The sequence below is a fragment of the Otolemur garnettii genome, unplaced genomic scaffold (assembly GCF_000181295.1).
Source record: "Otolemur garnettii isolate 467f Iridium unplaced genomic scaffold, OtoGar3 scaffold00270, whole genome shotgun sequence".
NCBI lineage: Eukaryota > Metazoa > Chordata > Mammalia > Primates > Galagidae > Otolemur > Otolemur garnettii.
Window position 1 is genome coordinate 58,916 of NW_003852665.1, and position 13,804 is coordinate 72,719.

Consider the following 13,804-nt stretch of genomic DNA (forward strand, 5'->3'; position numbering starts at 1 on the left):
AAAAAAAAAAAAAAAAAGAAAGATTGATGGCTCTAGAACAGACCAGTAAATAGAAATATATTGTGAGGCTGGGCACAGTGGTTCATGGCTGTAATTCCAGCACTTTAGGAGGCTGAGCCAGGAGGATTGCTTGAGGCTAATAGTTTGAGATAAGCCTGGACAATATAACAAGAGCCCGTTGCTACCAAACAAATGAGAAAAATTAGCCAGGTGTGGTGGTGCCCACCTGTAGTCCAGCTACTTAGGGGCAACAGAGTGAGATCCTATCTCTTAAAAAAAGGTATAATGAGAGCTACATATATTACTTGAAATTTTCTAGTATTCATGTTAGAAAAAGAGCTGAAATTAATTTTTAGTTACTTTATTTAAAGCAATATATTTAAAGTATCACATAAAAGTATATGTATAATAAATACAAAAATTATCAAGATATTTTATTTATTTTTCATGCTATGTCTCCAAAACCTAGTATGTATTTTATAGTACATCTCAATTCAGTCTTGCCACATTTCAAGTCTCAATCATCACATCTGCCTTGTGGCTATTATTCTAACTCACAAGTGAGGTTGGAGCTACAGATATAGGTATGGAGGATAACAACAGAGTAAATACACAGGGCGGAGTAATGATGAATCAAATATGAAATCAAGGGAAGCAAAAGATCATCTTACAATGAAAAATAAAAGCATATAAAAGGATTGCCAGGGAGAGAGCAGAATCATGGAAACCAAGGCTAGAAGAGTTTGAGTACATACAATGTCTCTGAGAGGTCAAATAAAATTAAAAAGGAAAGTATTTGGCAATTGGGAAGTCACTGAGGACCTTTTTCAAAAGTGGCTTCAGCAGAAAGATAATGTCACAGGCGAGAGGTAAATGGATAGTGAAGGCAGTAGAAATACTGAATGTAGGCTACTGTTTTAGAAAGCTTGGCTTTGAAAGGTAGATGAGAATTAGGGCATGGGTGGCAATGTGTGTCATAGGATGGCAATTGCCTCTTATGGGGTGCTAGGCACTATGCAAAGAGCTCTGTATACAACTTCTCTACACTTTACATCAATCCTGCAAAATAGATTTTCCTTGTGTCCTCGTTTCACAAATAAGCCAGTGTTTACTATCTAGCTTTTAGCTGAGGAATACCAGTGGAGGTGAAGCAAGGCGAAGGTAGGAAAGGAAGTAGCAATTATTACATACCAATACAGAAAACCTGTGATAAAAAGGGACTTTACTAGGAACCAAAATGACTTCCAATGAAGATGTGGAGAAAGGGGAACTTCTGCACACTGTTGATGAGAATGTAAATTAGTACAGCCATTTTTGAAAATAATATGGAGGTTTCTCAAAAAATTAAAAATACTACCGTATGATCTAGCAATCCAACTACTGGGTATATATCGAAAAAAAGATGAAATGATGTCTAAAAGCTATATGCACCCCCATATTTATCGGAGCATTACCCATAATAGCCCCTAAGGAATCAACCTCAGGGTCTTTCAACAGATAAATGGATAAAGAAAATTTGATATCTAAATACACAATGGAATTCTAATATAGCCTTAAAAAAGAAGAAAATCTTGTCATTTGTGATAACATGGATGAATCTGGCAGACATTATACTTAGTGAAATAAGCCAGACAGAGAAAGACAAATACCACATGACTTCACTTACATGTGGAATATGACAAAGTTGTATTCACAGAAGCAGAGAGATGTTGCCAAGGGTAGGCACAGGGGATGGGGAGATGTTGGCCAGAGGGTACAGAGTTTCAGTTAGACAGAATGAATATGTTCTGGAAATCTACTGTATAGTATGATGACTACTGTTAATCTATTATATACTTGAAAATCACTAAGAATACATCTTAAATGTTCTCATCACAAATAAAAAGAGACAACTGTGTGAGATGATGGGTTAGCTTGATTGGAGTAATCATTTCACAATGTATACATGTATCAAAACATTATGTTGTATATTTTATACCATATTTGTCAATTACACTTCAGTAAATCTGGGGGGAAAAAGGTAACCACAAAAAAATTAAGGGAGAGGATGAGACAAAGAATAGAAAAATCCTAATAAATATACTAATGGTAAACATTAACATCCAACTGTGAATTGGATTATTGATTCAGAACAAAATTGCAATGTTATAAACCTTAGCAATATAAAAATAAACAATCCAGTCAAAGTGGGAGGTGAGTACTAATTTGCTCATCTCTCTATAACACCGTTTAAAACATACCATGCATAATTCCTGGCACACAGATGGTAAAGCTATTTGTAATGAATCAGGAGTATAATTTAAAGACACTGAAGATAATGTATATAATTTGTAGTTATAAATTTAATTTATATATATTATATATATATATATTTTTTTGAGACAGAGCCTCAAGCTATCTCCCTGGGTAGAGTGTGGTGGCATCACAGCTCACAGCAACCTCCAACTCCTGGGCTCCAGCGAGTCTCCTGCCTTAGCCTCCCAAGTAGCTGGGACCACAGTCACCCGCCACAGCACGTGGCTATGTTTTGGTTGTAGCTGTCATTGTTCTTTTGGCAGGTGGGGATGGATTCGAACCGACCACCTTAGGTGTATGTGGCTGGCGCCTTAGCCACATGAGCCACAGGTGCTAAGCCTAAATTTAATTTATATTTTTGAAGAAAGAATTTTTTTTCTGAGACAGAGTCTCAATTTGTCACCCTCAGTAGAGTTCTGTGGTGTCACAGCTCACAGCAACCTCAAAATTCTTGGGTTCAAGCAATTTTCTTGCCTCAGCCTCCTGAGTAGCTGGGACTACAGGTGACCACCACAAAGCCTGGCTATCTTTAGAGATGGGTGTCTCGCTCTTGCTCAGGCTGGTCTTGAACTCTTGAGCTCAGGTAATCCACCTGCTTTGGCCGACCAGAGTGCTAGGATTATAGGCATGAGCCACCACACCCGGCCATGAAGAAAGAATTTTTAAATAATGTTTTTCTTTTTTGGCTTAATTGTATGCTCAGACAAAAAGAGAGGGAAAAGCATTTGGTATTTTACTATTTCAAAGAGCTTGAGTAAAAGATTAGTCTAGAGGAGTGAACAGGTGACTTGGGGAATGGTTCAGAACTAGTTTATGAAGAAGTCTAAGATGAAGCATTTTTAGATATAAAAAAGGAGAAAAGAAGTGAATAAATCAAAGAAAATTAAGATGAAGTGGCTTCAATGAGGGTCTTGAACAAACTTTAAAAAGAAATCTTAAGGTAGTGATAGATCAATTACTTTAAGACCAATATATACCGGGGTGGCACCTGTGGCTCAAAGGAGTAAGGCGCTGGCCCCATATGCTGGAGGTGCCGGGTTCAAACCCAGCCCCAGCCAAAAACCAAAAAAAAAAAAAAAAGACCAATATATACCTCTGGAACTGAAGCTTCCATCAGAGACAGTGGAGGAGGAACACATCCACCATCTTGTGCAATTTCCACTGGTTGATAAATAACTTCAGAAGGTTGCAGGTATAAGAATGGTGCAGAAGAGGCAGGAGACTGAAACACAAAACCATATTTCTAATTCAAATATGATTGGTAATTTCTAATAGACTATTCTAAATGACTTACCCAACAGATGAGAAAAATATTTGTTTCGTATTTTTCTAAAATTCTTTTTCAGGGATAGTACAGAGAAGTATCTTAGCAACAGAGTAGAAACTCTGGGTTGATAAAAATTCAGACTGTGTAAATGTCGTTAAAGAATTTTATCACTGGTAAGTACTAAATGTCCTTAGTACCTCAGGATCTCATACATAAATTCTGATAGTAATTATGTATATACTAAGATCACCACTAAAGGCGATAGTAATATAAATTATGGCATTTAAACTGGCACAGACATCAACTCTCACCATGGTGATTTCTCACAGAAGTGGAAAAATGTCTTTTTGGACTATTTATTACCAAATCTGGAAAATGGCACACTTGCTTAGGAGCATAAGTCAAAATTAAGAAAAATCTGAAATTAATCTAGACAAATGCTAAATAGTCAAATAATAGTAATAATAAAAAAGGGCAATTTTCACATTTATATAGTACTCATTTATAAAATGCTTTCCCTTACAAAATCTCATTTGATTTTTACAAAAATCATATAAGGGAACTTACAAAGTTTCTGACTTTAGTATTCATGCAGTTTTCACAAGAATACAAATGAATAAGGCTTTTAAATTAAATACTGAAAGTTGATATTTACCTGAGGAACACCCCACTGCCACTGTCCTGGTAGACACTGTGCAGGGCCCTAAAATGGAAAAAAAAGAAAGAAATAAAACCAATAAACCACTCAGATTATAACAAGTGTTAAAACTGGACATCTACATGCAAGAAAATCAAGTTGAACCCTCAAAACATAGGTAAAAATTTAAGAAAAGCAAAAATTAACTGAAAATGGATCAGATTCTTAAATGTTAATATCTAAAACTATAAAACTCTTACAAGAAAACATAGGCATAAATCTTTGTGATATTGAATTAGGAAATGTTTTAAAAATTATGACAGCAAAAAGCACAAATAGCAAAGCAACAGAAGAAAAAATAGATTGGACTTTATCAAAACTTTTGCAGAAATTAAAATCTAACTGACAGAATGGAAGAAAATAAAGAACTTATATCAAGAATATATAAAGAACTCTTACAACTTAATAATAAACAGGTAAGTAACCCAACTTAAAATGGGTGAGACATGAATAGACTTCCCCAAAGAAAACATACATATGACCAATAAGCACATGAAGAGATGCTTGACATGATTAGTTTTCAGAGAAATACAAATCAAACCCACAACATACCACTTCATACCCACTAGGAGGGCCATAATCAAAAAAGTAAATCATAAGTGTTGGCAAGTATGTGGAGAAATTAGAACCTTCTTAATCTGCTGGTAGGAATATGAAATGGTGCAGCTCTTTTTTCAGAAAAGTAGTCTGAAATGTCCTTAAAAGTTAAACATAAAATTACCGTATGACTCAGCAATTCCACTTTAGGTATAAGACCTAAGAGAATGAAAACATATGTTCACACAAAAACTTGTGTACAAATGTCCATCCTAGCATTATTCCTAACAGCCAAAAAGTAGAAACAATCCTGTTCATCATCTGATGAATGCATAAACAAAACGTCGTTTCAGTATATCCATACAATAAGATATTCTTCAGGTATAAAGTACTGATGTATATCACCACATAGATAAATCTATCTTGAAAACATTATGGTAACAAAAAGAAACCAGTTGTGAAAGACCATATATTGTATGATTCTTTTCATATGAAATATCCAGAATAGGCAAATTATAAAAACAAAGAAATGGATTACTGGTTGCCTAGGATTGGGATGGGGGGAAAAGAGGAATAACTGCTAAAAGATATAAATTTTATTTTTTTGTAGGGGAGATGTGACTTAAATGTTCAAAAATTGATTCTATTGTTGCACAACTCTGAATTTAGTAAAAAGCACTCAATTATATCTTAATAGGTGAATTGTACATTATGTGAATTGTATCTAAATATAGTTGTTATTAAAAAAGGTCAATTCATTTAAGGTACTTATTGTAAGAAGAAAATATAAAGGATAGACTTTTTATTTCTTAAGATAGTTTGTATTATTTCCTAATAATGAATGTTTTATTCTTGTTATTCACTTTCAATAGTTTTTTTTTTCAATTTTAAATTCAAAAAACAGAAAAAAGGAATAAGATAATCCCATGGATCTACTATCTAAACCAAACCACTTTAAATTTAGTCCTCACTACTTCAGCTGCCACGGAGTATTACTATACTAAAATAATGACCAAGATAATGCAAAGTCTATTTTTTATATAATATATCCAAAATGCAGGATAATATGTATCTCTTAGGAAAATACTTTAATAAACATCTTGAAATAAAATGATCAATGTGTGAATCTGTTAGATAAGTTAAACCACTGTCTACCTATGGAGGGTGAAATAACATGAAGGAGGTAGTACCAATAAAACTATGCAGTACCTGCTTTGACTAACAAACCGACGAAAGTCTCAATCTTAGAATTTGTAAAAAGAAAGAGCAAAGAAAGATTCTTATTAAAGTGGCAATTTTTTAATTAAATCATAGCTGTGTACATTAATGCAGTTATGGGGTACAGTGTGCTGCTTTTATATACAATTTGAAATATTTTCACCAAACTGGTTAACATAGCCTTAAAGTGGCAATTTTAAGGGCAGAATGATAGTATGTAACTGAAAAGCAATACCTGAAGTGAATTTTTATATTACAAAATATCATGATATATTATTGTGCCAAAATCATTCCTGAGTATATCTAGACAACATACCTTCAATTTTATAATTTGTGTCAAGCAGAAAACCAGAGTCAGTGTGTAAAATTAAAGCATATTAGAAACATTTCATAATACAGATATATTAAGTGAGCTACTGCCTTATGTAATTTACTTGGTGAGGGAAGAGGGAAAAGGCAAAAGCAGTCTAACAGCTCTCTTGTTGTAAGCCTTGTTGCCAATCTTCTCTATCAATCTCAACCACCTCTCATACGTGCTCAAGGTAAACAATGAGCTAAAGTCTCAAAACTGGTTTCACAATTTTTGGCCTGTTTTAGCAAATGATTTGGTACTGTCTCTGTCTTTGGGGGTCTCTGCTGAAATTCTGAGACAGACAGCTTAGGAAAAATCATACTACATATGTATTTTAAATAAATGCTATTGTTACGTTCATTTTTAGTAAGTGAAGGAAACACTTTTAATTTTTAGCAGGGTAATAAAATTAAAAAATAACTGACCCCCTCAACCAAATCTAATAGTAAAAAGGGTTCTAGTAACCTTAACATTTCATATGGGTCTATTTAAAAAGTTCAAATAAAAAAAAGCAACAGAAATATAAAGCTCATCTTCTATTCCAGAGGTTATGAAAGAATGATTTTACAGCTGAATGCTATAGACTAGAGGTTGGCAATTTTTTTTTTTGTTTAAATAAAGGGTTAGAGTGTATTTTAATATTTTAAGCTTTGCAGGCATAAGATCTCTCTTGCAACTACTCAATTCTTCCACTATAGCACAAAAACAGCCACAGACAGTAAGCAAACAGATGAGACTGTGGTCCAATAATGCTTTATTTACAAAAACAGGCTGCTGGCTGTATTTGGTCTACTCTGCTATAGACTAAAATGGTCTGACCTTATAGTTCACTTATCCCCAGCTTCCCACTAGAATTAATGAAAGGAAGAGTTCTGTTTAACTAAAAAAGGTTGTCATAATATATAACAAACCACTATATATTACTCATTTTAATACATGCCATGTTAAATATTACAGCATGAAAACTGACACAGTGTTAACAGTACATTAAAAAACAAACTTGTGGTTTAATACCTGTATCTTTTAGATTAAATGTTAGCCAGAGGGAGCAAAACTGACCTCATTACATTTGGTAAAAGGAGTAAACAATCTATCTTTTAGAATAACATTTATTTAGTTCTCTCATAAAAGAGAAAAAAAAACATGCTATCAAGGCTTAACTATCTCTTTTTAATTTGTAGAATGGTTGCATGAGAAAGGAATAAATGAAAATTATCTGAAAAAGGACAAGAAATTACCAGAGAATTTTAACTGTAATTTAATGTTTACCTGGTAGTGATATGCAGGTTGTTGATAAACAGGCTGAGCTACCATCACAGGGGAGCTAGATATAGAACGTGACTACATAAGAGGAGATAAAAATAGAAAATTTATTTTAGGCAAAAATATTTTAAAATCATTCATAATAAAATTCATCTCTAATTACCTAAACCCAGTAAACTATGGTTTATAATTAGAAATACTATTTTTCTACCTCTTTTTAATATTATTGCCAACTCTATTTATTAAAGTCATCATAGTATTTCCAATTCTGTGTGGTTTCATTTCCTTAGTAATACTAAAACAACCATTAGAGAAGTTGCTTTCAGTCCTAAATGTATCACCTCTAAGGATTATGAAAACATAGCTCTAAGGGAATATTTATAGGAAAATGGCAGCTAGAATAGTGTCATACTTCTTATTTCTATTGGGGAGACCAGCAGTAGATAGTTAATGCTTGCAAAAGAACTTAGAACTGAATGAATAATCATATCTGATTTCCCTACTACTTACAAATAATCAACATTCAACTCTCCTTGTTATACATTTAATTAAAATACATTTTTACTGAAGCATCTGTCAAATGTTGTTATTTTAGTAATTTGACATTTAAATGTGTTAATTGTATACTAAATTTATAAGTGATTTATCTATGTCTGAAGAAAGTACAAATAACACCTGATTGTTCAAAGAAAAAGAGGGATCCTCCAAAAAGATTACTTAAAACCAGATCATTAATAAAATAGGCAAGCTGTACAGTAAGATAAGTAAAATAAACTGTAACAGAGCAATTAAAATTCAACTGGTAACACGGGGTCTAACACATGTTTTTTTTAATGTTTGCCTTCCCAAAACTGAAGAAAAGTATCGTAGTTTTGTACAATTCATGGACTATATGTTCAGAAAATTGCATCAGAGATTAACATTAGAAACTAATAGGCTGGAGGTGGTGCCTCATGCCTTTAATTCTAGAACTCTGAGAGGCCCAGGTGAGTGGATCACCTGAGCTTAGGGGAACAATGAGAGCAAGAGTGAGATCCCATCACTCCTAAAAACAGAAAAACTAGCTGGGCATTGTGGCTGGTGCCTATAGTTTCAGCTACTCAGGAGGCTAAGGCAAGAGGAGTGCTTGATCTCAAGAGTTTGAGGTTGTGAGCTATGATGCTATGGCATGCTAGCCTGGGGCAACAGAGTAAGACTGTCTAAAAAAAGAAAACTAACAGAATTTATGATATTAATAAATTAAAGGAGAGAAATTATAATTTCAGCAGATACAAAAGTATTTGTTAAAATTAATATTTTTTATGATTAAAATCTCTTAGTAAACATAACAAAAATAACTTCCTTAATTGATTTAGGGCAGTAATTCTCAAACTTGGGTAATTTTACCCCCTAGGGAATATCTGGAAGTCTTAGGAGATATTTTTGGCTGTCATAAATATGGGTAGGTTAAGGACACTTCTAAACATCCCACAATGCGCAGAACAGCCTTTCACAACAAAGAAATAATTTTGCAAATAGAAGGTTAAGAAATTCTTGTCCCAAATGGAAGGTTAAGAAACCCAGACACCTTCTAAAGCTTAGAAAGTGCCTCAAAATTATAAAAGCCATATATGACAAATCCATAGCCACCATCATATTGAATGGAGAATTGAAAGCATTTCCCCTAATGGGAACAAGAGAGGCAAGAATAGAAAAATAGAATTCTTCTATTCAAGAATGTGCTGGAAATTCTAGTTAGAGCAATCAGGCAAGAGAAAGATATTAAAGAATATCCAAATCAAGAAAGAGGAGGTCAAATTATTGCTTTTCACTGAATATATGATTTTGTATTTAGAAAATCCTAAAGACCCCACCAAGAGATTCCATGAATTAATAAATATATTCAGAAAAGTCTCAGGTACAAAATCAATGTACACAAATGAGTAGCATTTCTATATATCAGTTTAACAGTCAAGCTAAGAATCAAATCAAAGACTCAATACCATTTACAACAGCTACAAGAAAAAATACTGAGGAGGTGAAAGATCTCTACAAGAGATACAAAACACTAAGTAAAGAAATCACAGATGACACAAACAAATGGAAAAACATATGCTCATGGATAAGTAGAATCAACATTTTTTTTTTTGAGACAGGAGCCTCAAGCTGTCCCCCTGGGTAGAGTCCCATGGCATCACAGCTCACAGCAACCTCCAACTCCTGGGCTCAAGCAAGTCTCCTGCCTCAGCCTCCCAAGTAGCTGGGACCACAGGTACCCGCCACAACGCCTGGCTATTTTTTGGTCGCAGCCGTCATTGTTGTTTGGTGGGCCTGGGCTGGATTTGAACCCACCACCTTGGGTGTATGTGGCTGGCACCTTAGCCACTTGAGCCACAGGCACTGAGCCATCAACATTGTAAAATGTCCATGCTACCTAAAGTGATCTACAGATTCAGCGCAATCCTCATCAAAATACCAATGTCATATTTCACAGATCTAGAAAAAATAATTCCATGCCTTATTTGGAATCAGAAAAGAGCCTGAATAGCCAAAGCAATATTTAGCAAGTGGAACAAATCTGGGGGCATCAAATTATCTGACTTCAAACTAATACTACCAATACAGCAAGGAACGGCACACAAATAGAGACACAGACCCAAGAGCCAACTGATCTTCAGCAAAGCAGACAACATATACCAGGGAAAATAAGCCTTATTCAGTAAATGGTGTGGGGAAAATGGGATAGCTACATGCAGAACAAAACAGGACTTCTCTCACCACTCAGAAAAATTAATTTAAGATGGATAAAAGCCTTAAATATAAAGCATCAAATAATAAGAATTCTATAAGAATATGTAGGAAAAAGCTCTTCTAAATATTGGCCTAGACAAAGAATTTACCACTGAGACTCCAAAGGCAATTATAGCAATAACAAAAATAAATAAATGGGGTCTGATTAAAGTAAAAAGCATCTGCACAGCTAAGGAAACAATCAACAGAGCAAACACACAGCCTACAGAATGGGAGAGAATATTTGCAAACTATATACTCAGTAAAGGACCAATATCCAAAATCTACAAAGAACTCATATTAGTAACAAAAAAAAAATGTCACTAAAAAGTGGGCAAAAGACATGAACAGAAGTTTTTCAAAAGAAGACAGACAAATGGCCAAACACATGAAAAAATGCTCAGCATCACAAACCATCAGGGAAATGCAAACTAAAACCACAATGAGATATTACTTCACCTGTGTTTAAATGGTTTTTATTAAAAAATCCAAAAGCAACAGATGCTGGTGTGGATGCAGAGAGAAAGAAGTGCTTCTGGACTCTTGGTGGGACTGAAAATTAGTATAACCTTTGTGAAAAACAGTATAGAGATTTCTCAAAGACCTAACTGTAGACCTACCATTTGATCCAGCCATCCCACTACTGGGTATCTACTGAAAGGAAGAGAGTCATTTTTATCAAAAAGACACCAGCACTTGAATGATTGCTGCAGTACAATTCACAATTGCAAAGATGTGGAATCAACTCAAATGCCCATCAACTCTTGAGTGGATTAACAAAGTGTGGCATATATATACTATGGAGTACTACTCAGTCATAGAAGGATGAATTAATGCCTTTTGCAGAAATTTAGATGGAACTAGAAAGCATTGTCCTAAGTGAAGTACCCCCAAAATGGACAAAATCCACCACCATATATACTCTCTAATAAAATGAATTAACCAAGGGGCCTCAAGGTGCACAGAAGGATGTATGTCATTGGAAATCAAGCAGGGGGGATGGTGAAAGAGCAGAGGGGTAAAATCCTACCTAATGGGGACAGTGAACACTATTTAGGTGATGGACATACTTACAGCCTTGACTCAAGCATTGCAAAAGCTACCTATGTAACAAAAATCTTAATATTTTGAAATTAAAAAAAGAATAAAATCCAGATTTCTGGCTTAGAAAAAAAATAAAGCCTACAATATGAGGTCAATTAAGTTTGCAAACTCATCCTAGAAAACGTGCTACGTATCTCATTGCTGAATTATCACCATAGTCACTTTTGAAGTACTCACTTTGGAAAGTTATGCACTGATGCCAGCACCTTATCACCCTTTAAAGCAGTTTTTCTAGGATGTGTTCAAGAACTTAATTGTCAGACCTGAAACACTGACAGCTCTGATGGCTATTCCAGAAAGAGTTCCAAAATTGGTTTTAAAGGTGGGCTATGTGCTGGTATCAGCGCACTGCTTCTTAAGGGGAGTACTTTGAAGGTAACTATTGATATTCAGTAGTGATATTCAGCAATGAGGTATGTACCACTTTTTCTAGGATGAGTTTGCAAACTTAATTGTCAGACTTCATATGTAATGTAAAGTTTAATGGTGGCTCAATGAACTTGTTCCTTTTCTTATCCCAAAGGTAAATAGTTTTTTTTTTTTTATTAAATCATAGCTGTGTACATTAATGCAGTCATGGGGTACAATGTGCTGGTTTTATATACAATTTGAAATATTTTCATCAAACTGGTTGACACAGCCTTCATGGCATTTTCTTAGTTATTGTGTTAAGACATTTATATTCTACATTTAGTAAGTTTCACATGTACCCTTGTATGATGCATCATAGGTGTGGTCCCACCAATTACCCTCCCTCCTCCCGTACTCCCCCTCCCCTCCCCTCCCTTTCCCTTATATTCTTGGGCTACAATTGGGTTATAACTTTCATATGAAAGCTATAAATTAGTTTCATAGTAGGCCTGAGTATATTGGATACTTTCTCTTCCATTCTTGAGATACTTTGCTAAGAAGACTATGTTCCAGCTCCATCCATGTAAACATGAAGGAGGTAAAGTCTCCCATCTTTCTTTAAGGCTGCATAATATTCCATGGTGTATATATCACACAATTTATTGATCCATTCGTGGTCAATGGGCACTTGGGCTTCTTCCATGACTTAGCAATTATGAATTGGGCTGCAATAAACATTCTGGTACAAATATTTTTGTTACAGTGTGAATTTTGGTCTTCTGGATATACTAGTTTTGTTTTATTCTAACTACTCTTAAGGCTTTCATATAGATCATGTACAAGACTTCAGGCATCAGCTTCTATTAAAATCTTGTTATAAATATGAATCCTAATCTCAGCTACATTATATCTAGGGAAGGACAACATTTCCATCTTGGAAATTTCCTGCCAAGGGTAGCGCCAGCCATCCACAGGAAGGTATAGAGTTTGGGGAGCAGCCACAGGCAAAATAAAAAATCAGCAAACGCTGCTTTTCAAACTTGTTGCCTCCTATTGGAAATCCCACCCTGTCCATGAACTTTTTTAAGAACAAGGTCATAATGTCATCATTGTTTATGTAACTGTTAGACACCAATACTGTAGCAGAGACACGGCCAGTGCAATAACTCAAGGGGAAAAAATGAGAAACAAAAGAATAAAAAGAAAGTGAAGTATATTGAATCATAAATGACTGCTTAAATGAGAGTTTGGTAGGGTTACTGATAGAATATCAACACTGAAAAATAAAAAAAATTATCATACATTAGCTATGTCTATTAGGAAATACAATTTTAAGATATTCTTCATAAAAGCAACAAAAACTATAGGGTGCTAAGAATAAATTTAACAGACAATGTCCTGATTTCTATGAAGAAATAAAACTTTTTTGATGGATGGAAATAAAAGATCTAAATAAAAGAGTATCATGTTCATGGATGGTTAAGAGTTGATATAAAATACTAAAATCTTCCCAATTAATCTGCATATATAATGCAATTCTACTAAAAACTTAACAAGGGCGTTTCACAGAACTGAAGAAGCTGACTTAGGAAATTTACAAGTTTGGCACCTGTGGCTCAAGGAGTAAGGGCGCCAGCCCCATATGGTAAGGGTGGCAGGTTCAAACCCAGCCCCGGCCAAAAAAAAACTTACACTTTTATAAAAGCAAAGACTTAAGAATAGAGACTCCTAAAGAAGAACAAAGTAAGAAATTTGTCCTACATGATTTCAAGACTCATTATAAAGTAACGGTAATTAAAACAGAATTGGGTAGAACAAATAAATATATAAATGGAACAGAATAGAGAGTCCAAGGAGAGACCCACACACATGGAAATTTGGTATCTGACATACGATTCATTTCAAAACAGTAGTAAAAGAATGGATTGATATGTAAGTCCAAGGTTTTTTT

At 34.5% G+C, this 13,804-nt stretch overlaps 1 protein-coding gene across 3 annotated transcripts in view; it reads right to left on the minus strand.

Annotated features, from left to right (window-relative positions):
- The window catches only part of BOLL (boule homolog, RNA binding protein), a 69,722-nt gene that overhangs the window by 37,215 nt on the left and 18,703 nt on the right, over window positions 1–13,804 (minus strand). For all 3 annotated transcript variants that reach the window (XM_023508741.1, XM_003802984.1, XM_012813507.1), the window contains 3 exons: window positions 7,636–7,707; window positions 4,218–4,265; window positions 3,389–3,517 (listed from right to left, as the gene is read on the minus strand). In XM_023508741.1, the coding sequence (XP_023364509.1) occupies window positions 3,389–3,517; window positions 4,218–4,265; window positions 7,636–7,707 (249 nt within the window). The remainder of the gene's footprint in view (window positions 1–3,388; window positions 3,518–4,217; window positions 4,266–7,635; window positions 7,708–13,804) is intronic.